This window comes from Pleurodeles waltl, chromosome 2_1, assembly GCF_031143425.1.
Source record: "Pleurodeles waltl isolate 20211129_DDA chromosome 2_1, aPleWal1.hap1.20221129, whole genome shotgun sequence".
Lineage (NCBI taxonomy): Eukaryota > Metazoa > Chordata > Amphibia > Caudata > Salamandridae > Pleurodeles > Pleurodeles waltl.
Window position 1 is genome coordinate 769698328 of NC_090438.1, and position 26880 is coordinate 769725207.

General features: G+C 43.2%; 1 protein-coding gene across 1 annotated transcript in view; it reads left to right on the forward strand.

The window, feature by feature from the left end:
• LOC138260237 (serpin B10-like) overlaps positions 1 to 26880 on the forward strand; it is a 328540-nt gene that overhangs the window by 10863 nt on the left and 290797 nt on the right. Inside the window, exon 2 of the mRNA XM_069208540.1 lies at positions 12737 to 12929. Within this exon, the coding sequence (XP_069064641.1) occupies positions 12737 to 12929 (193 nt within the window). The remainder of the gene's footprint in view (positions 1 to 12736; positions 12930 to 26880) is intronic.

The window sequence follows — 26880 nt, forward strand, 5'->3', positions numbered from 1 at the left end:
AAGTGTTACATTAATACCTTACACATTGCCTATTAAGTTAAGCCTGACTGTTTTGTGCCAAGCTACCAGAGGGTGAGCACAGGTTAATTTAAAGTGTGTATCTGACTTACCCTGACTAGGATTGTGGTCCCTACTTGGACAGGGTGCCTACCTCTGCCAACTAGAGACCTCATTTCTAACAATACCTTCTAATTACTATTGTGAATGTGGTGCACAGACCGAGCCAAATAACTGCAAACGGTTGCCTTCCCGGCCAACCACAAGCCATCGAAAACAGATTGATATGTCTGTTTCCAGACTGCTTAAATTATTACAAACAACTGCAGTTTATATGCAGTTTGGGAGTTTTATACGTTATTGACAACAGATTGAGAACTGTGTCCATTTTTAGATTGTTCAATTGTGGTATGAAATTATAGTTCAGAATAAGTGCGATACGTATTTCAAGATATGTTTTATTTTCTCTTCATTCATAGATGTTTATTTATGAATTGATGACATAAGCTCCCTGACAACGTAATTCGTCCGGAAAAATATTATTGGAGAATGAACTAATTTGCACAATGGTTTTTAATTCATCTTCCCGTCATAACATGTCAATGTGGGATTTGTTGAAAAAATAACCGAGGGAATTACAGATTGCCCCATTTTTCTAGGGAACTAGTTGCCCTGTTCGTTTTAATCAGAAAAATATGTCCAGACAGATGCGAATGGTGTTCGCTTGGAAGCGTCTCTCCTTGGAGCAATTGCCATCGAGTGCCCCCTCCCTGTTGGATAACCCACCCACTCAAACACCACACAAAAAGGAGCCAACTGTTATCCCGCGTGCTGAAGTTAGAGCTAAACACAGAAAAGCGTAATATCATTTGAGCTTTGAGCAAGCATGTTAATTTGGGAAAGATACATTCAAAATATCACGGTAAAGAACCAGGTGTGTTTGCAGCCTCTCTGGAAGGGTGTAAAAACAATCACCACCATTGCTGATTTTGCCAGGGCATTATCAGGACAACACAGAACAGATGCTAATCCGCAAGTGCTGGGTTAGCCATTCATTCAGAGATGCTGCCTGTTCGTACATATTTGGCTGAGGTTCTCAATGGGCCTTGATGCGACCCTAGTAGATGCTTTACACCCACCTAAGGTTAGCATGGGCCTGGGTACACTTAGAAATGCCAGTAATCCGTTCTTGTCTGACTTCTCCCACGTGTCCTTCCGTGCCAGGTTCATGCGTTGGCGCCTTGGGCAGTGTGAAGTCTTCCACTGCCATCTGTTGGCCGCGCCTCATAACTATGTTGTGAAATATGCAGCATTGCGCACACGCCGACAAAGATTTTTAGGCAGATAAGAAACGCCCTTAAAAGATGCCAAATATTCTCTGCATTGTCTGGTTCTGCTGCCGTCTTGATCGTTCGTTGTAAAATGTTGCAATGACTCTTGTCTCCCTTCTGTTCAGCCCCAGGATACCCTTCTAGGTGAGATGCGTGCTGTACAAGTACACTTAGCATAACATGACATGACATACAATACCGCACGGTAACACAACATACGCACTGTATGCTTGCCCAGATACAAGTTGTACACTTTTAGAGAATCAACATACATCCATGTACGAGGTCCGTCTGAGAGAAGTAATCTTCTTGCTGCAAGTATACTTATATCATCTTGAAATATATGTCTGTGGGGTATACATTACAATGCTAATTTCACTGTTTAATTTGAGCCAGTGGTTGCAGGTAGGACCTACTGGCACTCATTTTTGGGGACCGGCACTTATTTGACCTAGAGCAGTGGTTCCCAACCTGTGGTCCGGTCCCCGAAGCCTCCTCAGGGGGTCCGCGACTGCTTAGAAAACTAAATAACATCAACAGATTACGTCCTCACCTTTCAGTAATGACACAGTAGGGGGTCCCCAAAGTCCTATAAAGATTCAGTGGGGGGTCCCCAGGCTCCAGTAATGGTAAAGTGGGGGTCCACAGAAGTCAAAAGGTTGGGAACCACTGACCTAGAGCTTTTAGTTTTTAGACAGCACAAAGACAGGCCTCACACAGCAGAACCAACCCTCAAATTACACAGTTTCTTTGGACAGTAGAGCTTTCCTTCAGGGCGAACAGGTTGTGCAGACGTTAGATGTGGAGAGACAAACTAGGTCCAGGTTCCACAAAACGGACAGACAGGCTCAAACTACTCATTATATGGGTGCATTACCTTGGAAATGTGGGTACTGGAATGCATGCCACACCCATATCAGACACTTCCTTGCCATGGTTGCAGGCGTCTTACAGCACGTCAGGGACATTCATGGCAGATTGTTATAATGTACATGGCAGTGTGCCATGGAAGAGGCAACATTGGAAATGGTTGTTCCACATGTAGAACCGGCAGCACTGCAACACCAGAAGGCCACTTTCGCCCCTCTTAAGTGGAGTGAGAATGCAAATAGGACTTCTATTATTTTATGGTGACTGTCCCTTTAAGTCCAGCCTCCAAATTAGACCTAAATTAGACCTCAATCCTTCATTCACACATCTCTCACTCCCAGCCACTTTTTTTCAGGCAACATCCCATCCCCTCTTTCTCTTCTGTTTTTTCATTCTCTTCCTTTCCCTGTCGGCCATCTCTCTTAAAACGACGCTGTCTCACTGTCCCCAACAAAGGACTGTAAAATGGGAAACTCTTTGTATTTGGAGAGCCCCATAAGTCTGATTGTGAACACCACTGAATCTCCCGCCAATCTCTGAGAGATTCCAGGCCATTGAGTGATTGCATGAACTTTCAACTTCGAATCCCACTCAGAGATTTGATGGAGCCTGAAAGGAAAGATTCACCTTGGGCCTACCTGTGGTGTCCACACCGAACTGCATTCCAACACTGTATTCCGCTGTGTCCTTACAGAGACTGACAGTTGTATGAGAGTCAGTCTGCCCCACTCTGACAGGAGCAGTCCAGTGCGGACTACCAGGCTACGACATGTTCACACAGCACAGAAGCAGCCACAGATGCACCACTGCGTCTTTCGGGTGCAGTACAGAGGTGCGGCGTGAGGTCTATGTCTGGACACTTGGGGGCTTTTCTTGAGTCACCCTTGCCCCAACTAAAGACACCATGAGTACGCCGTATTTCCAATACGGTGCACCATGCCTCTCATTAGGAGAATAGTGTCAACCATTTTGCCGCTATTGTGGCGCTTTGCTGCACTAGCGTAAAAAATGTTGACACTAGTTTAGTAAAGTGCAGGGAGGCCCATTGATTTCAACGCCATTTTAACACCTGGTCTTAGCAGGCGTTAAAATGAAGGAAAAAATGGTGCAGTGAAATCTTTTAGATTTCACTGCGCCATTTTTTCTGGCCTCCATGTGCCGAACACCCCCTTTGCATATATTATGTCTGGCGCAGGCATAATGTTGCACAAGGGGGTGCAAAGTGGCATAATGTGTGCCACTTTACAAATGTGGCACAGAAAAAATGCTTTCCTAATGCCACATTAGCGTAAAAAAAAAAAACGCTAACGTGGCGCCAGGATGCGCTAGGGGATTGTAAATATGCCCCTTGGTGTGCTCAGGAAACAAATCTACACTGCATAGACAAAGCATGGAGTGGCTCAAGTGCAGAAGCACAGGATTTCAAGCTGAATGCTCATTGGAGGTATTCTCCACTATGAAGGAAAAAGTAACTAGAACAGGGTAACAACAGAAAACGAAGAAAAAAACCCATAGAAGAGTTCTAACCCCTAACTATTAAACATGAAAAATGAGCACAACAATGTGAAATACAATAAATATGCCACACGAAATCCTTTTGGGGTGTGTAATAATAGCATAAATTATTTTGGCTCCAAGATGGAACACTCTTTATGGGGTGCGCTGTGTAAATAGATCCTATTGTAGAGAAATTTGAGTTTGAAACACAGGCTAGACCTTACTCGATTTCCACTCACGGCTGTACCTGGTAGTCTTTGCTAGGTGATAGATATAGTAGATTGCCAAACTGCAAAGGTACTCTTACACATTTCTACGCCATGTGGGGGAGAGGGGCAAAATAAAATCAGTTTTGGAGGCCTTTTAATTCGCATGAGAGAGTTGGTAATTTATTTGTAAGAATTGCACTCTCTTTTTCACTGGCCATAAATATGTATGTGTCTATTTTTGCGCTATTTCTCTAGAGAAAACATAGCCGACAAGCAGCGGAGACTTGTAATTGTCAGTGACAAAGAAAGAGTCAACTGTAGTTGGTTTCTGAGAGTGGAAGTGGACCATGACTGTGTTGTTATGTACTGTTCTTTAAAAAGGTGTGTTTTCAGCTTTTACCTAAATTGGAGGAGGCTGGAACAGTTCCTTTGTGCATGGACGTAGAAAATCGTGCCTTTTTTCCTTTTTTGAGCTTCTTCTTCTCCAGTCTGATGTTGTCCTGGCTGCAGATGTTCTGAGAGCTACCAGAAAATGTGAGCTTGTCAGTCAGAAATGTGGAGGTGCTGGTCGTGATGGCTTTGTAGATGATGCAACTGGTTTTGAAGATGGTGTCCTCTGACATACGGAGCAAGTGGAGTTCCAACAGGGTGGGGGATTTGGTCTTCAGTCTACAGGCTTTTGATGAAGCTTGGAAGCCCAGGACATCTGTTTCACCATTAGTGCTGTTTCTCTAGAGTAGGTATGATGACAAGGTTTGGTAGCGAGTGGAAGTATGGCTCACCGCTATACATATTTTGTATGTGATTAGGAATTATTCATTTGTTACTCTGCTGGTCACATTTCACATACAAGACATGCCTTCATATGTGCAATACGTCGTTGAGGATATCAGAGAGCAACACCCTCACATTTTACACAGTGTCCTTTCTGAATGAACACACCCACCAAATATCACCTCCGAGGAAGATTACAGCATTTTTGTCAACTTTACTCCTTTTGTAAAACTATGCACCAAACCAGTGCCTTGGTACTTAAATTTAAATTAACTGTTTGACAATTGACTTTACAAAGCCAAATCAGAACATATGCAAATAATTTAAGTACACTTTTTAAATGAGATTCTTTTTTGCAAATGTTTTCGAACACTGCGCAGAACAAATTCTGTCCATTAATACATTTCTTTATTTTGAGATGATTTCTATAGCAACACGTCAGCTTGCTGCACGTCCGAGCACATTGGGGTGTGGGTTTGAAGCCAGTAAAATGCTTTGAAGAGATGGAAAAAGTTTGAGGACTGTGCATTATTCATGCACCATTTCAGTAAAAGATTGGGGCATCTGGCAGTGTAGGAATACCATACAACCCATAGGGCCAGTCAAACAATGGCACAGCCTCACTCATTAACTGGATATATGAGTGCAGTGTTGTGTGAGTATGAATAACGGAACCCTTTTGGCTCCTGAAGGACTCCGTACAGCTGTGACATAAGTGTTAGAACATGGTGAGGTGAATGGAGGTTTAGAATGTTGAGTTTGCAGTTATACGCAGATGAATAAAGACATGTAATACATAACTCTGTGTGTGGCATATTCATTGTTGGGTACCCAATCTGGCGAAGGTGCTATAACTAGCGACATGACAGGGAATACATAACCCGAAGATTAACAATGCTTTCCCAGAGAGTTTGCCGTGTATGTGATCCAAGGAGAAGTTCCCAGGGTTGTGCTTACAGAGGCATTCATACTTGAAGCGGCAGTTGAAACAGTAGAAGGCTGTTCTTCCAGTGGAGACCAAGAAAGAGGCCACATTTCCCACAGTTATAAAAGATGACCTAGAGGCCAGCTTGTCACAGGTCCTGGCTGATGGTATGAATGGAACAGGTCCTGATGGGCATCAGATGAAGCTGGAGAGGTCTCCAATATTAATGTCAGTAAGCCCACAAATGGTTATTAATGCTACTGCCTTTCTGGAATCACCACCTTCATTTTATACAAAATACTGGTGATACATGGACTGCTGGGATAGAGGCATTTGATGATATCATTGATGCTTTAAAAGATACAGATAACAAAAAGATAATCACATACCTGAAGAATCTTGATGGTGAAAATGTGAAAGAAGTCATAAAGAAAATGCTGTGAGCTGATGAAGTTACATGCTACCAAATTAAAGACCCCTTGAATCTCAAATCCAATCCAGTGCCAAATGTAGATTCTGAAAGGTACATTTTCAGTCATGAACAACAAAGAGTTGGTGAAACCATATACACATTTTCTTGAGAGGCTGTATATGCTCATAAAACACTGTAATTCAATGAATTTAATGATGAGGAAATAATATATTTCAGAGTTATTGATGGATGCCTGTCAGATTCATTCAGATGACAAATGCTGAGAGAAACTCTTAGTCTGCATTGAGTTTTTATGGCTACCAGAGACGAAGAGCATGCCGATTGACAAGCTGCTGACAGTGAGGCCGGAGGTGCCCAAGGTCAGTCAGTCATGAACATGAAAAGCAAGCAGAAACACAAGGCTGAAGGACACAAGGTTATGTCTCTAAGGAGAAAGAAGTTGTGTTTCAGGTGTGGATTGTCATTTCCACACAAAGGTAAATGTCCGCCATTGGAAAGATATGCAAAGGCTGTGGGAGAACCATTTTGTAACGGTATGCAAGGCGAAGGAAAAAGCAAGTGCGTCACAGCGAGAAGACAAAATGGCTGGCCGAATATCCAAGAGGCGATATTCGACACAAGCCCACAAGGCCAAATTACATAATTTGAGACAAAGCGACACCGAACAAAGTCATTTGTCATCCAAGTTATTGTTAAAAAAATTATCAGTATCAATAACAAGTAAAAATGAAGAAGATAATTCTGCAATATTGATGATGTTTATCTCAGAAAAATGTGTGTAGGAAGCTGCCTCGGTATATACTGTACCAAAATGAGGTATGGTGTGTACAGAGTCCAGGGATTCCCCAGAGGCTTACCAGTTGTTAAAGTAGATAATACTAATGCTCTCTTTTGTGGTAGTGTAGTCGAGCAGTTAGGCTTATCCGATGGTAGCGTGAAGCATTTGTTGTACACACACAGTCAATAAATGAGGCATACACTCAGTGACTAACTCTAGGCCAATTGTTTTTATATAGCAAAAATATACTTTATTATTTTATTACTAGAACCAAAGGATCTCAGTTTCAGGTAAGAACAGTTGTAGGCATATATCAAACATATGTTACAGTTTACAAGTAAGTAGCACTTTTCGATTTCAAAAGTAGACACAGTGCAATTTTTGCTAGGACTCAATAGAGTCCTACGGGGAGAAAAGTGTTAGGTTAGAAAGCAGATAAGTACATGACTTACTAATTTATTTCTCAGAGGTTAGGGGGTCCACTGGTCACAGTTCAAGTTGACCCCAACAACACACCACCAGCAACACAGCGTTGGACGGGTGCAGAGGTCAAACTTGGTGTTGGGGTTGCAATGAAGTCCTAAGAGGACTGGGGGGACTTAGTTGAGCAGAGCTTGCAGGTAAGAAGGTCAATACCCGCAGTTTCGGGGCACAGGCCTGGCGGGGTTTAGGTCAGCAATGGGCGGGTCACAGGTCAACACAAAACATACACCCTCCACGGCACAGGGGCAGCCGGGTGCAGGGTGCAAACACAGAGTCGTCAGTCGTGCACCTACTGCTTATCTATGAGGGAACCCCGGGCCACAAAGAAGCTGCAGGCTGGGTCCAGGGGGTAAATTCCAGGAAATCAAAGGCTGGACAGGGAGGAGAGGCACCCGCTGGCCGCTGTGGGACCTTTGGTTGGATTCCTTGGTTGGATTTGGGGGCTGTGGGTGCAGGGGTAGCTACATGCATCTGGAATCTTCACTGGATCCGGTCGTGGAAAGAGGGAGCCTCTGGATTTAGGCTGCAGGCGTAGTTGTGGTGGCCAGGAGGGGTCAACCCAGGATGGACTCGAGTTCAGAATTGTCTGGGGACCTCCTGTGGTCCAGTAGGCCACCTGGACTCGGGCCGTGGGCGTTGGGTGCAGAGTAGACAGGACTCGCAGATCCGTGGCAGTTCTTTTGTCATTTTTAAGGTTTTCTTGTGGACAGTGCCGCTGTCCTCTGGAGTTCTTGGTCCTCTTCTAGGCAGTCCTCTGGGAGTTTAGAGAGGTCATGGCTCCTGCATGATGCCTCGCCTTTTTGGAGCAGGGGTTTCTGAAGCTGCAGACAGGCCAGTAGGGCTGGGGCCAAGTCCATTGCCACCTGGGGTCTCCACTGCTGGGGTCGGCTTAGCAATCCTTCTTCTTTCTTATTTTGTCTTCTTCTTGAAGGTGCCAGGAATCTGGTGAGTGAGGTTCAGGGGAGTCCATAAATACTAGATTTAGGGGCATTAGAGGGGTCAGGAAGCAGTAGCCAATGGCTACTGCCTCTGAGGGTGACTACACCCTTCAGGTGTTCACTCCCTTGGGAGAGGGGGACACAGTCCTAACCCTATTAGTCCCTACCCTCCAAAACAAGATGGAGGATTCTGCAAGGAGGGGGTCACTTTAGCTCTGGACACCTTAGGGGTGGTCCTAGCTGCAGTGGTCACTCCTCCTTGTTTTTCCTAATTTTCTGACTGGACCTGCCGCCCACCCTGCCACTAAAAGTGGGGCCTGGTCCGGGGGTGTGGTGGGGTGTGGCGGGACAACTGCACTAGTTGGAATTCCCTGGGTCACTGTAACAGGAGGCTTGAGCCTTTGAGGCTCATCGCCAAGTTTTACAGTTCCTGCAGGTGAGAGGTGTGAAGCACCTCTACTCAGAGCAGACTTTGTTTCTGACCTCTGAGAGCACAAAGGTTTTCACCCCATGAGGTCAAAAACTTGTCTGTGAGTGGCAGGCTGCACAGACTGGTCAGTTCTTCACTAAAGGGTTGGATACAATTCAGGGGGCATCTCTAAAATGCCCTCTGTGTGCATTTTACAATAAATCCAACACTGCCATCAGTGTGGGTTTATTGTGCTGAGAAGTTTGATACTAAACTTCCCAGACTTCCATAAAGCCATCATGGAGCTGTGCATTTCGTAATGGCAGACTCCTAGCCCATGTACTCAATAAGGCCGCACTGCACTTACAATGTCTTAGAATTGACTTAGACACTGTAGGGACATGTTGCTCATGCAGCTATGCCCTCACCTGTGGGGTAGTGCACTCTGTTTTAGAGATGTAAGGACTACTAGGGGATTGACTTACCTATGTCACAGGCAGTGGTCTGTGGGCATGACACCCTGAGAGGAATGCCATGTTGACTTGACCTTTTTTTCCCCACCAGCACACAAGCTGCGTGGCAGTGTGCATGTGTTTGGCGAGGGGTCCCTTGGGGTGTCACATTTCATGCTGCATCCCTTGGGGACCCTCCCTGGTCACAGAGCCCTTGGTACCATTGGTACCTTTTACAAGGAACTTGGCTGTGTGCCAGGGGTGTGCCAATTGTAGAAACAATGGCACAGTTTTGGGAAAGAACACTGGTGTTGGGGCCTGGTTAGCAGGATCCCAGCACGTTCTCAGTTAACTCATCATCACTATCAGACAAAAAGTGGGTAGGGGGTTAACCATGTCAAAGGGGGCTCTTTCCTACAACGTGCACCTGTTGGACTGACTGCATGTGAAGAAAAGTACCAGTCAAAGAAAAGCCGACATGTAAAAGCAATAAAGTCATTGAAAACGTGGTCTGAAGATTACACTGAAAATAAACAGTTGTTCAATACCTTTCATTACCAACAGTGGTGCGTCACTAAATATTATGCCTGAGAAGAAATATAATGAACTATCTCCATTGCCGCAACTGACGCCATTGAAAACTGAAGTGTACACATGGGTTACAGTGACACCATTGAAAAGTAAAGGTTCATTAGTAGCGAAGATGATATAAAAGAAAACAAAAGTAGAAGTGCCCATTCATGTGCTTCAAGGTACAGCGTCAAGTTCTTATTTACTCAGTTTCAGCACAGCTGCTGATAAGAGACTGATCTCAGTGAACTACAACATGAATGCTCATCACAAAATAGTAAGTCCATTCCCTTTGTTGTTTCATGGGTTATGAAAACTTAAAAGTATGAAAGTACAATTACATATTAATGAGGTTTACTGCGCCTACATGATGTCATATATGTTCTAATTTTAAAGGAGTATTGCATACAAGTAATGTCTTAGATTAGATTAGCTGATATGAGCAGTTCTGTCTTTGGCATTGTTAGACTTGTCAGTTTGCAATGCAATGTTGGGTCAGATTCTTCTTTCTTTAATGATAAGGACAACAACTAACATGAATACATTTGAAAAACGTATTTTATCGGATTGCTTGCCTCGCTGGTAAAGCAAGCGATGGAGAGAAGACAAATTTGAGGACGAATATTGCAATAGCATACGAATCCCATAGAAAGTAGTAGATAAAATAATTGCAGAAATGGCATAAAATTAAAATATCATCTGTGAACTGCAGAGTGGATTTTTCACATACTCAAGAGACTTTAAAACATGGTATCAGAGGTACCTTTGTAGCCGTGATCTGCTGTAGGCCTAAATTGCAGCAGACACATGCTAGGATAAACTGTTTTTAACATATTGAATATCCTACTTCTGCTACGAATGAAATCACCTTTAAACAGTGCCACGGATGCCAGAAGTCCTAGGTATATAATGTATAGAATGAGACATGCTAAGTAGGTAGCTTGCACCATCTCTGCCATGCAAATCATTAAATGGCTTTACTCATTAAATCTCCTATGTCTATCTCAGGTTAAAGACTAACTAGAAGAAAAAAAACATTGGTGCATCTTTGTATCCCATATTACATTTCCAGTTCCTTAGTGAATTTACATTTTTGAAGGAAGAGCTACAAAGACGATTTTCGAAGAGGTTCTTCTCTATGTGGGCCATAGCAAGCAGCTGTGACTCCAATTAGATTCCTCAGTTGATTTGGATTAAGTGTGAAAGTCCCATCAGGGCTTCCCGGAGAACAAAGGACGTCCTGGGTCAGCTGGACTGTGGATAGTACCAGCCAGGCGGACAGGAGAAATTTAATTGCAGGAATATCAATCTGCATTTATCTCAGGAATGGGAGAAGAGGCCAGGGATGTTGATCTCACGTGACTGAAAGGGTAGACAAGACCCTCCACCAGTGACATGCTTATGTGACAGCACAGACCTCTGCCCTGCTTTAGATGTTCACCTGAAAGAGCTTTTAGAGAGATAGTAGAATTCTGCCATTTTGGGAAACTCTTGAAATGAGCCTTCCTGTGATTGTTTTTATATTAAGTAAGGAGAGCTGCTGAAATGTTGGGAAGGGTCAATCGAGGGACCTGTGTGGGAATAGGTTCAAAACACTCCACAAACCCCTGCAAGCGCACTATTATCTTCACCACCACCACCTCTGAATCAGAGCACGAATTGACTTGAAGGTGACGAGAGGAAGAAGGAGAAGAAGTCTGTTTGCTGTCGGCCTGGGAAAGGACCATGACCTTTGTTCTCTCTCACCTGTTCTCAACCCCTAGAAGTGGATCTCAAAGTGCCAGGTTAGCTTGCCTCTTGTAACCCACAGTAAAACCTAGGACAAGAAGGACATCTTTGGAGGAGAACCTCCAACCCCCAGTTCTCAGTGGGAACTTAGGTTTATGCTGGAGCCATGACTGAGAAAAACGGTTGAGCTGTCTTCTACTGCCTCCCGACATTCTGGAAGCTGTCTGTAGTAGTTTAGACGCTTTAGGAGTGACCAAGAAGAAGAAACTGAGCATGCTGTGCATTGGTCTGGGGCCTTGAAGGAGAGGAGGTGTGTAAGTCTCACCCCTCCCCCTGGGAACGTGTGGCCTGTGTCCCCGAGAAGATCTCCTGAAAGTCTGTCAGCATTCACTGCACCCGCCTCCAAGGTAACTACTCTTTCCCCACCCTTCCAGACTGCGTGAGACCAAGCACTTTACGAATAACAGTCTGATCTACTCAGCGAATCAGCAAAGAAGGGAAGGGTCATGGAAGTTCTTGGGCTGTGTTAGTGTTACTGCATGCACCGCCCTTCCTGCAGGTAAAGCTGTGGGATAGTTGTTTAAGCTTGTGCGCTGCAAGTGGAAGGAGGCTGTGGCTCAGCAGCCTTCCATCTACAAGCAGTGCTCACACCAGAGGAAGGCCCCATATAAACTCAGGCCTGGGTTCAAGCCTTAAGATGAGCTGATATCTGCATGAGTGATAGCTGAAAAGTGCTGGGGCCACACCCACCAGTCTCATAGGCCAACTGCCACTGCTGGCATTATAAAAATGTGAGCAACCCAAGAGCCAGACTGACTCGCAGGCTCCTCCAGTTCTTATGACTTCGATCACAATATAACATTGTACGGAAGGGATGAGTAATCTCATTGGACAATGATAATTGACTCAAAATGGGCCAATGTGACTTTCTGAATGATCCAGACTTGTAAACCCTGTTGGGGGAAATAAACATCCAACAGCTACGGCGAAAATTACTATTGATGCTTTTTACATCTTGGAATAGACTGTTGATAGCGGTGTCTGATGATGTCAGGGGACTTCAGCTGGTATTGTTTGTTCATCATCATAAATATGTTTGCCTTTTTGACTTTAAAGGTCCATATGTCCATTGTCCACGACTAGATCCAGTTGAAACCACATGCAACAGGTCAACTTGAACGTGCGCCCTGGAAAGTTTTGGTATCAAACCTGCAATACTGTTTTTCTAAACTCTGTAGAGTGTATCGAAGAACGTACATTTCTCTATCTGTATGCGACCTTCAAACTGCCTAGCAACACCAATTTTCAATTAATTTTGCAATATTCCTCCTTTCTGTTCTAGGTTTTCGCTCATTCAAGAAATCAATATGGAGGAGCTGAACTCAGCAAACAGTGAATTCTGTTTCAAGCGCTACAAAGAGATAGCTAAAAGCAAGAAACATGAAAACATCTTCTTCTCTCCGTTGAGCATCATGTCTGCAATGGGAATGGTCTACCGTGGAGCTAGTGGAAACACTGCTACCCAGATGGGCGAGGTAGGTGTCAGCGCCATCTACTCTACTCAGTGACACACATGTAATGCAGCGTCTCCCAACTGAACAAAGACCCAGAGCCATCTCATTGAAAATGCATTGGGCTATGGTCATTTTTCAACAATTCTGAGCAATCATGCGCTTGAGCAGCGTAATTCTATAACAACATTTACACCGACCAGTATGAAAACTGCACGCGCATTGGCAAGCAAGAATAATATTTTGTATCAGTCTGTAGGCTGAAATGTAGGTGGAATTTGCCTAACCTGGCTCCAATTCTTCATACTGTATTTCCCACTGTGTGTGAAAATGTCATATGTTCAACTAACTAATTTGTTCATACGTGAGAGAGATTTGACTTGAAAGGAGTATCGGAATAATGCAATCAGAAAACTAGGCAAGGTATGTAAACTTTAGATGTCATCTGCTAAGAAAGATCAATTCTTTATTTTATGACCAAAGAACAGCAAGATTGCATTTTCATAAGTTCAGGCCACTTCAAACGGCTGCAGAGAAATGCAACAGTATTCTCAGATAAGACACACTATCATTGCTCTAAAGTTCTTTCTGGTGTAGTAACATCGTGAGAAAGCAGAAAGCTCGACCTATCGTTGCCTGCCTTATTGTGCTCAAGGAAGATACTCACCACAAAGTGCATGTATGACGCCACACAGGACCTGTGCTGAAAGGATGTAACCATCTTAGGGCTAGCAGAGACAGTTTTGGCTATTTTGTAGATCTTATATAATTCATGAATAGAGCTTGGAGCAAAACCTCAGCTTCCTTCGGGAACCAGTTGTCGTAAGTGGCATTCACATGTTAACCAGCCCACATTTATCAGTCACTGGTTGATTGTAACTCCATTCATGGTTTGGGAGTATTGTCTGTGCGGAGGCCATTTCTTTAATTTAATTGGTGCATGAGTCTCCATAGGGATAGGCACCTATTTGTTTTTTATATGTGCCCATTTTCAAAGATGACCAGTTTTTCACAATTTCCCAGGAAAGTCCGTTACTTGTGATTGAAATCCATTAACAGTCAATACTCTGTTAACAGATGCACTGTTATTACAGGTGGGTGCAGAGCATGGACACTCTGGTGCAACCAATCACCCAGGAAAAGAAATACTGAAGTAGCCGAAACAAAGGTTGATGAACCTGGACTGGTTGCAGAAACCTTTGTCATTATAAAGAGCCATGGAGATTCTTGCTGTCTACTGGTTTTTGGTATTGACTGTGTAAACATTTGCAAGCTATTCACAGACTGCAAGCTCCAAGAGAATGTAAAAGCCACTTGCACACAACTGGCTTAATACACTTCCCATCAGTGGGTATCTCTGCCTGTCCCACTTGGTGAAAAAGCGCCCACTAGTCTTGTGGCAGGTGCAAAAGCAGTTGCATTCAAGTGAAGTTTCGACGTGTGGGATGAACCAATATTTTGTGGGATGAGGAGCAAAGGCCTCTTGCTCTGTTAAAGGAAAATCACACCCTGAGACTTTGCAAACATATCTTAAAGATCCCATTCATATACTCACTGATTCACAGATCTAAGCAGCCACCTATACTTGCACTCATCCTTCCACAGAGTCAGATCGCTCACTCATCAATCCATGCACTGACTTGGCCTTTCCTTTCTTTCCACTATTGATTTATTCATGCATTGATCCACTCACCCAGCCACACACCTGAACACACAAACTCATCAATTAATGAAACACTGTCACTTGTAAGTCTTTACTATATTCTTACCAGTGACTGTTTATTATGCACCAGAATTGTTTACATATATATGACACCAATCAAATAGTAATGCTAATTTTGCAACTGTCCTCAGGTGTGAGCAATCTACCCTGATGAATGAGGCGATTGTCTGCTTGACGTTCATGCTACTTAAACCCCACCGCTGACACTGTATCAGCTTGTCACTTGACACACTTCCCCTCTTAAACCTGAGGCCTAAGCCTCACCTGAGGGGCATACTAGCAATTGCCACACTAAGGGGCAGATTTATGAAAGTGTCTCTGCACCTAGTGCAGTGCCACTTTTCTTGCGCCCCTTAGTGCCCCCCTAGCGCTACCATGGTAGATTCCTTGGCCACATTTTTATGGCCACCCCCTAGCATTGGAACGCCCCCTTTCATACATTATGTCTGGCGCAGGCATAATGTGGCACAAGGGGTTAAAAAGAAGCGCAATTAAACATTGCGCCACTTTGTAAATATGGCACGGCGTTTTTCCCCTTCCAACAACACATTAGCATAAAACAAAATACGTTAATGGGGCATTGGAACGGTGCAAGGCCAGCATAAATCTGGCCCTAAGTATGTCGGTATGTCCTGTCCCAGCAGGTACCAAGCTGGCACTTATCTAGTTGTTCCAAACTAAACCACTGAACCTGTTGAGGACCACGGGTTATGACACACGCCCCAGCCGCCTGGAAAGATCAGTGCTAACATGATGTGCAAGGAGAACAGGTATGACATGTGGGCAGGTATGACATTGTACAATGCAGATTTTTTGTGTCAGGATTATGGTGCTGCAAAACTAATCTAAAATCAATCCGCCGGGCCGAGGGGATAGTTCGGATCCGCGGGAACGCACACCTGCCCACTCAGTCCCATCCCTGGCGTACAAAAACTGAATTTGTCCTCTAATGAAAAATACTGACAGGCAATTCAGTTTTACTGTGCACAATCCAAAATCCAAATATTATAAATTAATCAATAAATAAAGTTGCTAAGCGTGAAAAACTGGAGAAAACGTTTTTAAGTGGCAAATATTTTTCCAGTTTTAAGCAGCTACAAAATATTTCACAGAAAAAAAGATATAAAATGAATTTCCTCAGCTGGGAGGTTAATCCCACCAACCAAATATGTGCTACTGACATTTACTAACAGCTTTAACTCACGTTTTCCTTCAGTGACTGTGCTCCTCGTGGAGGAGACCATGCTTTATGAGAATATGGGGTCGAGTGTGAGTGAGTAAATTGCACTCAGGCACTGGTACAGGGTTGCTCCCTGCATCTGCTACTCAGCCAGACATTCAACAGAATGTGATGCGTTAAGCACTTCAGACAAATAACTCATTTACCCACTGCTCGCATAGGGATCAGGGTGTGGTTCCAAGTGAGTGAACCCTCAAATTGAAATGCTGGTGCAGCCCATCGTGATGCATCTGTCTTTGGGTGAAATAGTACTTGCCACACGGGAAACGTGCGCCTTGAAGGACAGAGAAGCATGTCCTCTAAATGGATGCTGTTTTGTAGAAACGGTGAGTTACTTTCGATGCTGGCTATTAGGCTCTCTTACCTAATACCATACAATTTTTATGTGTCTGATAATTTAACAAAGGGTGAAAATAAAAGTCGACATAAATTGCACCCAAACTAGGGAACCGTACTAAGAGACTGTACAACCAGTGACCAACACTGTCCTTGAATGCTTCCCAATTCAAGATATGGAGCCCACTGATGCATACCACACTAGGTAGGTGAGGGTTTATCAACCTATACCAGAGCAGGACTGTATGTTAATTATATAAGAGGTTTAGCTTTTTCCGCACAATAGTCGTTTACCACCTCTCACTCACTCCTTAGTGTTTTAAGTACCTGTGTTGTATCGGTTCAGTATGTGTTGGAGACTCATGTTCTGTTCCTTCTGCTACTACCAGATGTCCTTAACTTATTTGTGCTAGGGAAGGTTGCACTGCTGCTAAGCATGTTGTACCCTTATTGTGTTATGTAGCTTGGTAGAAAACTACCCACTACACATAAGAAAAACAATTCATCCTGCAAATGTTTTTTTTTAATGCATGACGCAAATAAAAGAGTGAACACTTACAAAATATATGAGCAGAGTTTACTTTTGTATTTACAAGGGAAACAAGTATTTTTTTTAAATACAGTAGACAACTTTGCACATTTTTAAAACAGCTGACAAGACGACTTTGTAAAAATGCAGACAAGACAACTTTGTAATAGTGACTAGTTCTGACATTTTAGCCAACAGCACTGTGTATGCTGACGTTTTGAACCCATAACGAAACTGTTAAAAAAAATTACAAGCTCCACAATGCAACAGGCTGCTGGTTAAAAAAAATAAAAATAGATGACGGTATCCTATGTTATAGTGCCAAATTGCAGAGTTGTAAAATGTAAACAAAACTTTAGTTCCAAGCGCCTCTTTTTTTCTTTGTAAACACGTGTTAAAAAGCCCATTGGGTGAAAGGGTGGAACGTCTTTCAGATGCAAATGCAGACATCTCTTTGCTAATGTACTAACATTAACACTCCTTAAAAAACTTGCAACCAAGAATGTGAGCAGCCACAGCTAGCCATGCCTAGAGACTCTCAGAAAGGAAAAATAATGTCCTGTCACCAGTATTACCAAACACATCCTGGCCTAGAACCTGGTGCGATGTGGGTGACGTGCTTATGTCACACTGTGAAATGCCCTTCTTGACAAGTGCAGCACATGTTGCTGGAGCTGGCCTTCTAGGGCCGCTAGTGGCACTCATTGACTATGGCACACCCAAAGGCTGTTTGGTGAAACTTACTACCAACACAAATGGATCAATATGTTAAATGTTCACGATCCCACTATCGACATTTCGTGGAACACATGTTGTATGAACATAATTGTTAGTTCATCAAGAAAAATGTATGTTTAATCAGTTTCATAGACATATGAATCTGGGATGGTGCTAAATGCCAGTGCTTATCCTTGCCACCCACATGAGAATTCAAACACCCTCGCTCTTTTTATCTTCTGGCACCTTTTCAGATTCCAGCTACAAGACCCCAACAGATATATAGGAGACTGCACTTGCAAGGCCTAACTGAGAAGACTCCCTAAGGGACAAATCATATAGCTGGACCCCATTCCCGCAGTGCTGCCAGTGCTTAATTTGAGCAGGTGGTTACTAGTGCTAACGCGTCCCTTTACGATAATTTATTACCCATCAGGACTTGTTGTAGGCAAATGAATCTTTTGACCCAGTTGAGAGACACCTTAGAACGAGATAGCTAATCAATATGTCGATCAATACGTCAATAATGTCATCAATATTTATCACAATGCATTTCACTTTAGTCAAAGACATCAATCAACTCGAGGCACCACCATGACCTGGCGGTCATGAATAACCACAACAGTTTAGTTGAATTTTATGAGTTTTATTCCCTATTAATTACAATTCTATTTCAGGACCGGAGGCTCCGATTATGCTGTCTCCTTCTTTACTTACTCCAAACAGCAGCCAATCAATACACAGAAAAAACAATAACTACAATCCCCATAAGGCATAAGTCCATCATCACGCAGCCCAATCACCACCCACATCCTCTGTCCATAAGTGTCACAACCTACAACGTCACTCCCTCTTTCTTTGCTGCTCCGCAGCAGATAAGTGACTTTTTCTATACTCTCTATATAATTGTGTATTTACTGACATTTATTATCTGTTCATTATAGTCAGGTAGCGACGCGATTCCGCTCGCGCTGACCCGTGTGTGTTTACTCGGACAGTTTCAGTTTTATCGGCTTTCTGGACGATTTTTTCTCAAGCCCTGTGGAGTGGGAGCGGGAGCGCTACACGGCCGTGTAGTCCGTTTTTTATTGTGACGCTCGCGCTTCGCGTGCACGTTTCGAACCGAGCTCATCCCTTTTGATGAGACGGCTCGTTTTGCAGACGCACGGAGCGCTCGCCTCTCCTTTGTTCCATTTGATATTCTGCTCCCTGACGCCCGGTTCGTAAAAGAACACGGGTTGTAAAAATAAAATAAGGCTTCTGCCTAGAGGGTTTTTTCCTTCATTTCAGGCAGCTCCCTCCACGTTATACTCGGGCTACTGATTGCCTGCCAGGGGCTCACACCCCCCCTGCTATTAGAAAATCATATATATATATATATATATTCTATCCATTATGGCGCAATGGAGTGACAATGAGACAGGGTACTACCCTGATGATTTGGGCAACCAACTAGAAGTAAACCTAGTTGAAGCCCTGGATAACAGAGTGCAACAATCTGTGAATGACGCCCTGGTAAAAGCTTTGTGCCCCTTTTCAGGGCAATTATTTGATTTCTCCAAGTCCCAGGGTTGGCATAATGAACCTCAATCATCTTCCCAAGAGAAAAAATCTAAATGCAAAACTAAAACCAAAAATCGAGAAGAAATTGAAAACACGATCTCTGGTATTCATGCGGACGCAATTAACAAATTATTTAAAAAACTTGCTTCCGAGCATAATTATAGTAACTCTAAGGACCTAGATTCCTCTCAATCCTCTTCTACCTCCAACTCTGACACCAGCGACTCTGACGCTTCGGACCCCCCTATCCCCGTCAAAAAACCTAGGAAAGAACCTACCTTAACAAAAACCCTAGATTTTGACCCCATTCAAATCATGCACCCCAGAGCCTCCAACTGGACCCCATCCCCCAAAGTAGCATCATACGTACATGACAATGTCAGAAGAAGTTTTGACAAGGAAGTACGCTCACGTCTTAGGGCCGAATGCCCCAGACCTGATGTAGATGAAAAAGTGACAGATACTCCTGATATTGACCCCACCATGGTCACTTTCATGAAAAAATTTGGCAAAGACCCCAAAAAAGGTTTGGACAGATCATGGCGGATTTGCCAAGACAAACTACTTGATGTCACAGGACCCTTGACAAAAATCCTAGACATGGCATTCCTGGCCAAACAGTCTAATACCCCTGTAGACACAGATGTCCTGATTGGCTGGGCCCAGAGATCGCTTTGCCTTCTGGGCAACGCAAACTGCGCGGTGTCATCGGAATGTCGCAAGTCCATCCTTATGAGGATAGATCCCAAGCTAACAGACTTGGTGACCTCTGAGGCTGGCCCATCAGCCGATGGCCTCCTCTTTGGCTCGTCATTTATCAAGGATTTAGCAAAGTTTTGCGCTACCTTCTCCTCCCTCGACAAGGCGCACTTATCACTTAAGAAGGTCTTCAAACGTAACCTGTTTGCCAGGGCCGGATGTTTTGGAGGGCGTATGCCCGGCAGCGGATAATACCAAAGCTCTCAATATTCCCAACCAAGAGGAAAGAACACTTGGTACGCCGACCAATCGGATACCACCTTCTACCCCACCCGCTACCGAGGTGGGCGCCCTAGATACAGACTAGGACCCCGCAGAGGTCAACAGGGTGCAATCCAAGACTCCAGTTATTCAGGTGAGCATTATTCCTCATTCTCAAGTACGCCTTGGGGGCAGAGTGGGCTTATTCCTAGAAAATTGGAAAAGAATTTCAGGAGATCCTTGGATTCTCCAGACAGTTACTGGTTTTCATCTAGAGTTTATAGGAACCCCGATCCAGACTTCTCCCCCAACACAAATGTATTTTTCCCTAACAGATCAGACTTTTATAGATGCAGAGGTACAAGACCTCTTACACAAAGGAGCGGTAAGCTATTCCTCCCCTCATCCAACAGGTTTATTAAGCCCCATCTTTGTCGTAGACAAGAAGGGAGGAGGTCACCGTCTAGTACTAAATCTCAAAGACTTCAACTACTGGATTTTGTACAGACACTTCAAGATGGAGGGTATCCACTTGTTACGAGACATTCTTCTAGAGGGAGATTGGATGGTGCGTCTCGACCTCAAAGACGCTTATCTGTCAGTACCCATTTTTCAACCCCACAGGAGATTCCTACAATTCATTTGCAAAGGACACTGTCTGGAATTCAATGCTCTCTCCTTCGGTCTCTCATCGGCCCCGTGGTGCTTCACGAAATTATTGAGGCCTGTGATGGAACATCTGAGATCCAAGGGAGTCAGACTCATAGTTTACCTCAACTACATCCTTCTGATGGCTCAGAAACCCCAGACACTCCTGATACATCTGGAATGGACAATCAACCTTCTGCAGGAATTAGGTTTCCTTATCAATGTGCAGAAGTCATTATTGATACCTTCCCAAGTGATAGACTTTTTGGGATTCAGGATAGATTCCAGCCTTTCACTTCTCATTCTCCCACCTCAAAAGATCTGAGGCATCAAGAGAGAACTGAGAGCGGCCTTAGCCAACCAGATGATTTCCCTGAGAAACATTGCCAGAATAGTAGGTCTCCTGGCCTCTTCGATTCAGGCAATCTTCCCAGCCCCTCTCCACTACCGCGCCCTTCAGAGACTAAAAATCAGACACCTCCAACAGGGTCTCAGCTACTCAGGTCTCATCCCCCTGACAGACGAAGTGAAACCGGAGCTTCATTGGTGGCTTCAACACATGGAAGCTTGGAACGGCAGGGCAATTTTCGGCTCCCACCTGGAAATTGTGTTAGAGTCCGATGCCAGCCGTTGGGGATGGGGAGCCCGGTGCGGCTCGATAGTAACTGGAGGTCGCTGGTCAACCTGGGAACAGACCCTGCATATCAACTGCTTAGAACTTCTAGCGGGCTCATTTGCCATCAGGAGTCTTTCCCCTCAAAAGACGGACTGCTGCATTCTGCTACGGATGGACAATATATCCGCAGTGCGGTATGTCAAAAAACTGGGGGGCACAAAATCCAGGATACTAGCTGAAATTGCCAAAGATTTTTGGCACTATTACCTCAGTCAGCGCCTGACTATCATGGCAGAATATCTCCCAGGGGACCAGAATACGATAGCGGACTGGAACTCCAGATACCTGACAGACTTCAGCGACTGCAAACTGGATCCGATAATATTCCAACAGATCTCCAAAATTTGGGGCCCGTGCAAAGTAGATCTATTCGCATCTCGTCTCAACACTCAGATACCAGCTTTCTTCAGTTGGCATCCAGACCCTCTGGCTCTAGCAACCGATGCTTTTCTCCAAGATTGGTTGAAGTTCCGGGGATATGCCTTTCCACCGTTCTTAATGATTCCCCAGAGTACTGTCCCAGATAAGACGCCAGAAAGTGGAAATCATATTGGTGACTCCTTGTGGAGAGCTCAACCTTGATTCCCACTTGCCCTTCAGTTAACCTGTGCTCTCCCTCTTCTCATTCCTCCTCGCCCAAATCTCCTTTTGAACCCGGAGAATCATCAACATCCAATGATTGTTTCACTGAAACCAACATTGATGGCTTGGAAGGTTTCAGGGCAAGATGGAACTCCCCAGGAATTTCGCAGCAAGCTGCGTCATTCATCAAACAAGCCTTGGCAGCAGGTACCCACAAGAGATATATATCTGCATGTCGAAGATTGACTAGTTGGTGTGATAGACGGGATCTCAATCCTGTGGAATCAAATATTGAAATGATTGTTAATTTTCTAGCCGAACTAGCTGGCTCAGGTCTAGCATATAGAACAGTCACCAACTTTAGATCAGCCATTTCACCTGGCCATAACCACCTGGATGGAAAACATGTAGGTGAGCATCCGTTAGTATGTAAGTTGCTTAGGGGTATTCGATTATCCAATCCTCCCCAAACTAAATACTCTGTCTTGTGGGACGTCAACATTGTACTAAGATTCTTGGAATCCTGGCCAGACAATATTTCTTTATCCCGTAAACAACTTTCAGCCAAATTGACAATGTTACTATGCCTCATCTCCTGTAAACGCGTCTCAGACGTCAAAGCCTTGGACTTAACAGGTAGAGTTTTCTCACCAGAAGGAGTTACTTTTAACATCTCCAAACGGACCAAGACTAATTGCAGGTCGGTATCTTACCCAGCATTCTCAGATAACCCAAAACATTGTGTGGTTCAATGCTTAAGACAATATGAAATGGCTACAGAACCTTTTAGACAGGATACCTCTGGTCAGCTACTTATAGCTCAACAAAAACCATTTAAACCGGTCTCATCTGCTACTTTGTCTCGATGGGTTAAATGGTTAATGAATGAAGCGGGCATAGATATTAACGTATTTGGAGCTCCTTCAGTGAGAGGCGCAATGCGTCCAAGACATATGCTCTAGGTTCTCGCTTATAGGACATTATGAAGGCGGCAGACTGGTCGTCGGAATCCACATTTAGGAAATTTTTTCAAAAACCTGTGTTAGATGTTGCTTCTGTGGTTATTAATCAGCTTTAAACGAGCATAATCGGAGCCTCCGGTTTGCATAGAGTGAGGCCCCCTTACCAGAACAGTTTTTGCTCTTACAAAATATAAATGTCAAGAATTCAAGTGAGTACAGTTCGGATCAAATAAGTCAGAATCCAAGTGAGTGAATTCAAAGGAATATAAACAAGAAATTTCCAACAATCATTATAAAGTCCAATCCAGTTCAGGAATTTAATTTGCTACAGCAACATCCATGAAGATATACTCCGAGCCAACACGTGTTTCGTCATGGGGAATTCTTCTAATCCCCAGCGACTTCTTCAGGGCTCTTGTGAGTTTCCGGTTTTAAAGATTATTTAAAGTCACTCCAACAGGTGAGTACTGTTCCCAAATTTAACCACTCGATAAGCAACATTTGTGAAAATCCAGGTTTATAAATATCTTCAGTAAAATTGAAGAGGCCGTTTCATTCTAAACTATCAACAATGCATGTATTATCTTCCAAACACTCCTAGAAGCCGTGATGTGAGTACGCGGAGCCTCCGGTCCTGAAATAGAATAAAAAAACTTCTAGCTTACGCGTCAAGAATTTTCAATTCTATTAAGGACACGGAGGCGAGGATTATCCTTCCCTAAGAAACAAGGTTATTAATATAATATGTTTGTAATTTTGTTTGAATTTATAATACGCATTATTTCTTCCCACCCTGAAATGTTATTGACATTGAAATATTGTTCTCTAAAATGCTATTGACATTGAAATATTCTTCTCTACCTTAGTATGGGATACTACCTTATGTATAAATTTTTCCTCAGGTTCTGATCAGAAGAACGCTTGAGATCACCTATTACTACTCTGAGGAACTCCTTCAAGGTCCTGTTCGTCGATCCTTCAAGAAGTTCGGTTCCAGAGGAGTTCGTTTCACATCAAGTTTGGAGTTTGAGAACTTGTTATTTTAACTGTTTGCGAAGGGACCTAACCAAAGAAAGAGGAAGTGACGTTGTAGGTCGTGACACTTATGGACAGAGGATGTGGGTGGTGATTGGGCCACGTGATGATGGACTTATGCCTTATGGGGATTGGAGTTATTGCTTTTTCTGTGTATTGATTGGCTGCTGTTTGGGGTAAGTAAAGAAGGAGATAGCATAATCCTCGCCTCCGTGTCCTTAATAGAATTGAAAATTCTTGACACGTAAGCTAGAAAATTATTTATTCTAAGAGCAAGTGTGTTAATCTCAAAACCAAGAAACAAAATAGCATAGTCACAATATGGCAACTCTGATAAGATTTCATTAAGGCAAGAGTCACAAACATCAAAACATAACATGGCGTGAACATAGATCAATTCTAGCAGAGTGTCATTAATGCGTCGGTTCAACAAAGCAAAGTCAGTCGTTTGTCTATTTGCGTCAGTTTAGTGAACACCTGTCCTAACCACTGATTAGCATTGGCATGTTGGGCTTCATGCAAAAACAATTTGGAACACCAATTTGGAAAACATCTAGCTATGGTCTCTGTCAAAAGTAAGCAGTTGGTACCTAGAAAGGAAAAGCAAACAGACAAATCACAATTTCATTGTCATAGTTGCCCTCCAAGGTTTGGGTCAGCACTCAGGTTCAGTCTTCATCTTCAGGACATCAGTTGATTCGCCATCAGTCTCTCAGCTCCAGGTAAAAGGGTCACTTCCCTCATAAGGAGGTAAAGTGTAAAAATAAAATGGGCAATCTAAGGAAGAGGATGGTTTAAGTAAACCAATAAGTCACCAAACAGAGTGACAGAGTTTCTGGATCAAATCAATAGCATTTCCCTACCCAAATCTAAATGGTTCCCTGTGTCATGGGTTTTTATCCCTTTTTCGTTGTACATTCCCCTAAAATCTAATTGGCTAAGGGGTTGCACCCCACCATCTCTACCCAATTAAGAAACGGATTATGGGGGTTATTACAACTTTGGAGGAGGTGTTAATCCGACCCAAAAGTGACGGTAAAGTGACGGATATACCACCAGCCGTATTACGAGTCCATTATATCCTATGGAACTCGTAATACGGCTGGTGGTATATCCGTCACTTTACCGTCACTTTTGGGACGGATTAACACCTCCTCCAAAGTTGTAATAACCCCCTATGTCATTAATCTTTCACCACACATTAGTTCTCAGACTTTTTATTGGTCCATATGATTGACGTCTTCAGAGGTAGCACGTCCGATATGATTTCATCCTTCTGTAATTCTTTGCACATCTTTTGGTCAGTAGCTCCATTGTCTTCACCGGTTTAAGCGACCTTGTAAATTATACTAATCTACACTGTTGCATTTTGGCTAAACATTTCTACAAGCAATATGAATTTTATGAGAATGGATCGACTATAGTTACATTCAGCTCCTTGTTTGAAGAAAACAAGAGGTCATGTCCTTTTGTGAGTCAGCACACTGCACGTTTAGAAAACATTTAATATGAGAGCCAGGCAGCTAAGCTTAAGGCCTACAAGATTTATTTAGCATAACTTTAATAACATAAACATTAATAATTAGTATAAAAACCATTCTTTAATACAACATTAGTCATTTCATTAGTCCCCGTATACCTTGGCGGCCACTCCCTGTGGTCACATTTCAAGTGCACGTTTTTAGCAAAACATACTAGTACAATTTCTATGCGGCATTATCACACATTTGTTCATAAACATTTCATGTTAATATGGATTTTATAAGCTGCGCTCTCTCAGTCCCTCCTCTGATGATGTTCGTCATCACACAAACCTTTCCCTTTCAACCTTTCACTTTAAATTTTTCACTTTGCGCATAATGCACATTTCAACATCTTGCCCTTTGTGTGAACTCTCCCAAATTTCTTTTAACATATTCTCCCTTTTTTTTTTCTTTGTTTCTTCTATTTCTTTTGGTCCAATTTCTTCTAATTCTTTCATTAATTTTGCATGCTCCCCATAAACCCAATAAACAGATCAGGATAATTAATAGACCCCCTAATATTTTTGCAAGCACCCCGTTCCAAATATTGCTAAACCAGCTTCCTACTCTGGTAACTTTCTCCCAAACTCCAGGTTCTTTCAAATCTTTCAAATCTGCACTATCTCTTGTTAGGTTAGTAAGCATACCTCTAATCTTTTTGCTATTATCTGGAATAAATGAGCAACAATGGCGTTCATTAAGCATCTTACAGACTCTGCCGCTCTTTGCTAAAAGAATGTCTAAAGCAAGCCGGTTTTGAAGAGTCATAGCTCTTTCCGTAGCAATTTCAGTATCCATCACGAGTATAGCCCCTGTGAAGTTTGTCAGCATGTTATCCACGATAGTAGACAACTTTCAAATCTTTATGGAGTTTAAGATAACCCCTACTGAAGGAATAATGGCTCCAAATTCGTCACCAAAGACAGCAGCCGCTGTCTCTCGTATTTGTCTAGCATGTTGTAATTCAGACATTTTAGGTATTTTCTTTAAGTCATCAATCTGGTAAATCTTTGGGAAATATATCCCCAAATAACATGTCCCATACCATCCCTTAGGAAGACGGTAATAAGCATTGAGTCCACAGATGTAATAGATCCCAGGAATTGCTGGATCCTGTCCATTTAACATGAATGTCCATTTACTCTGAAACAAAAACACATGCCTGCATTCACTCGTTCCCACAAATAAAGTGTCATGATCAGATTTCGGCCTATATATACAAAGCCTACCTACATGTAGTGCATCTATAGCTAATTTGCCCTGCATCTTTATTGCGGTGTAAGCATAATCATTTGCATATGTGCGTTTAACTAGCCCTTTTTCTAATCTTTCTTTCAGTGCTTTGCGTCTATCATCAGTGTGATCTAAGAAGCTTTTCTCTACAGGTGTTAATAAGTAGGTTAGATTGTTGCGTTGTGCATAAGCCGTCCCAAATGTCAGCGTCGGCTCAAAGAAACCTCTAACTAATTTTATACTATGCT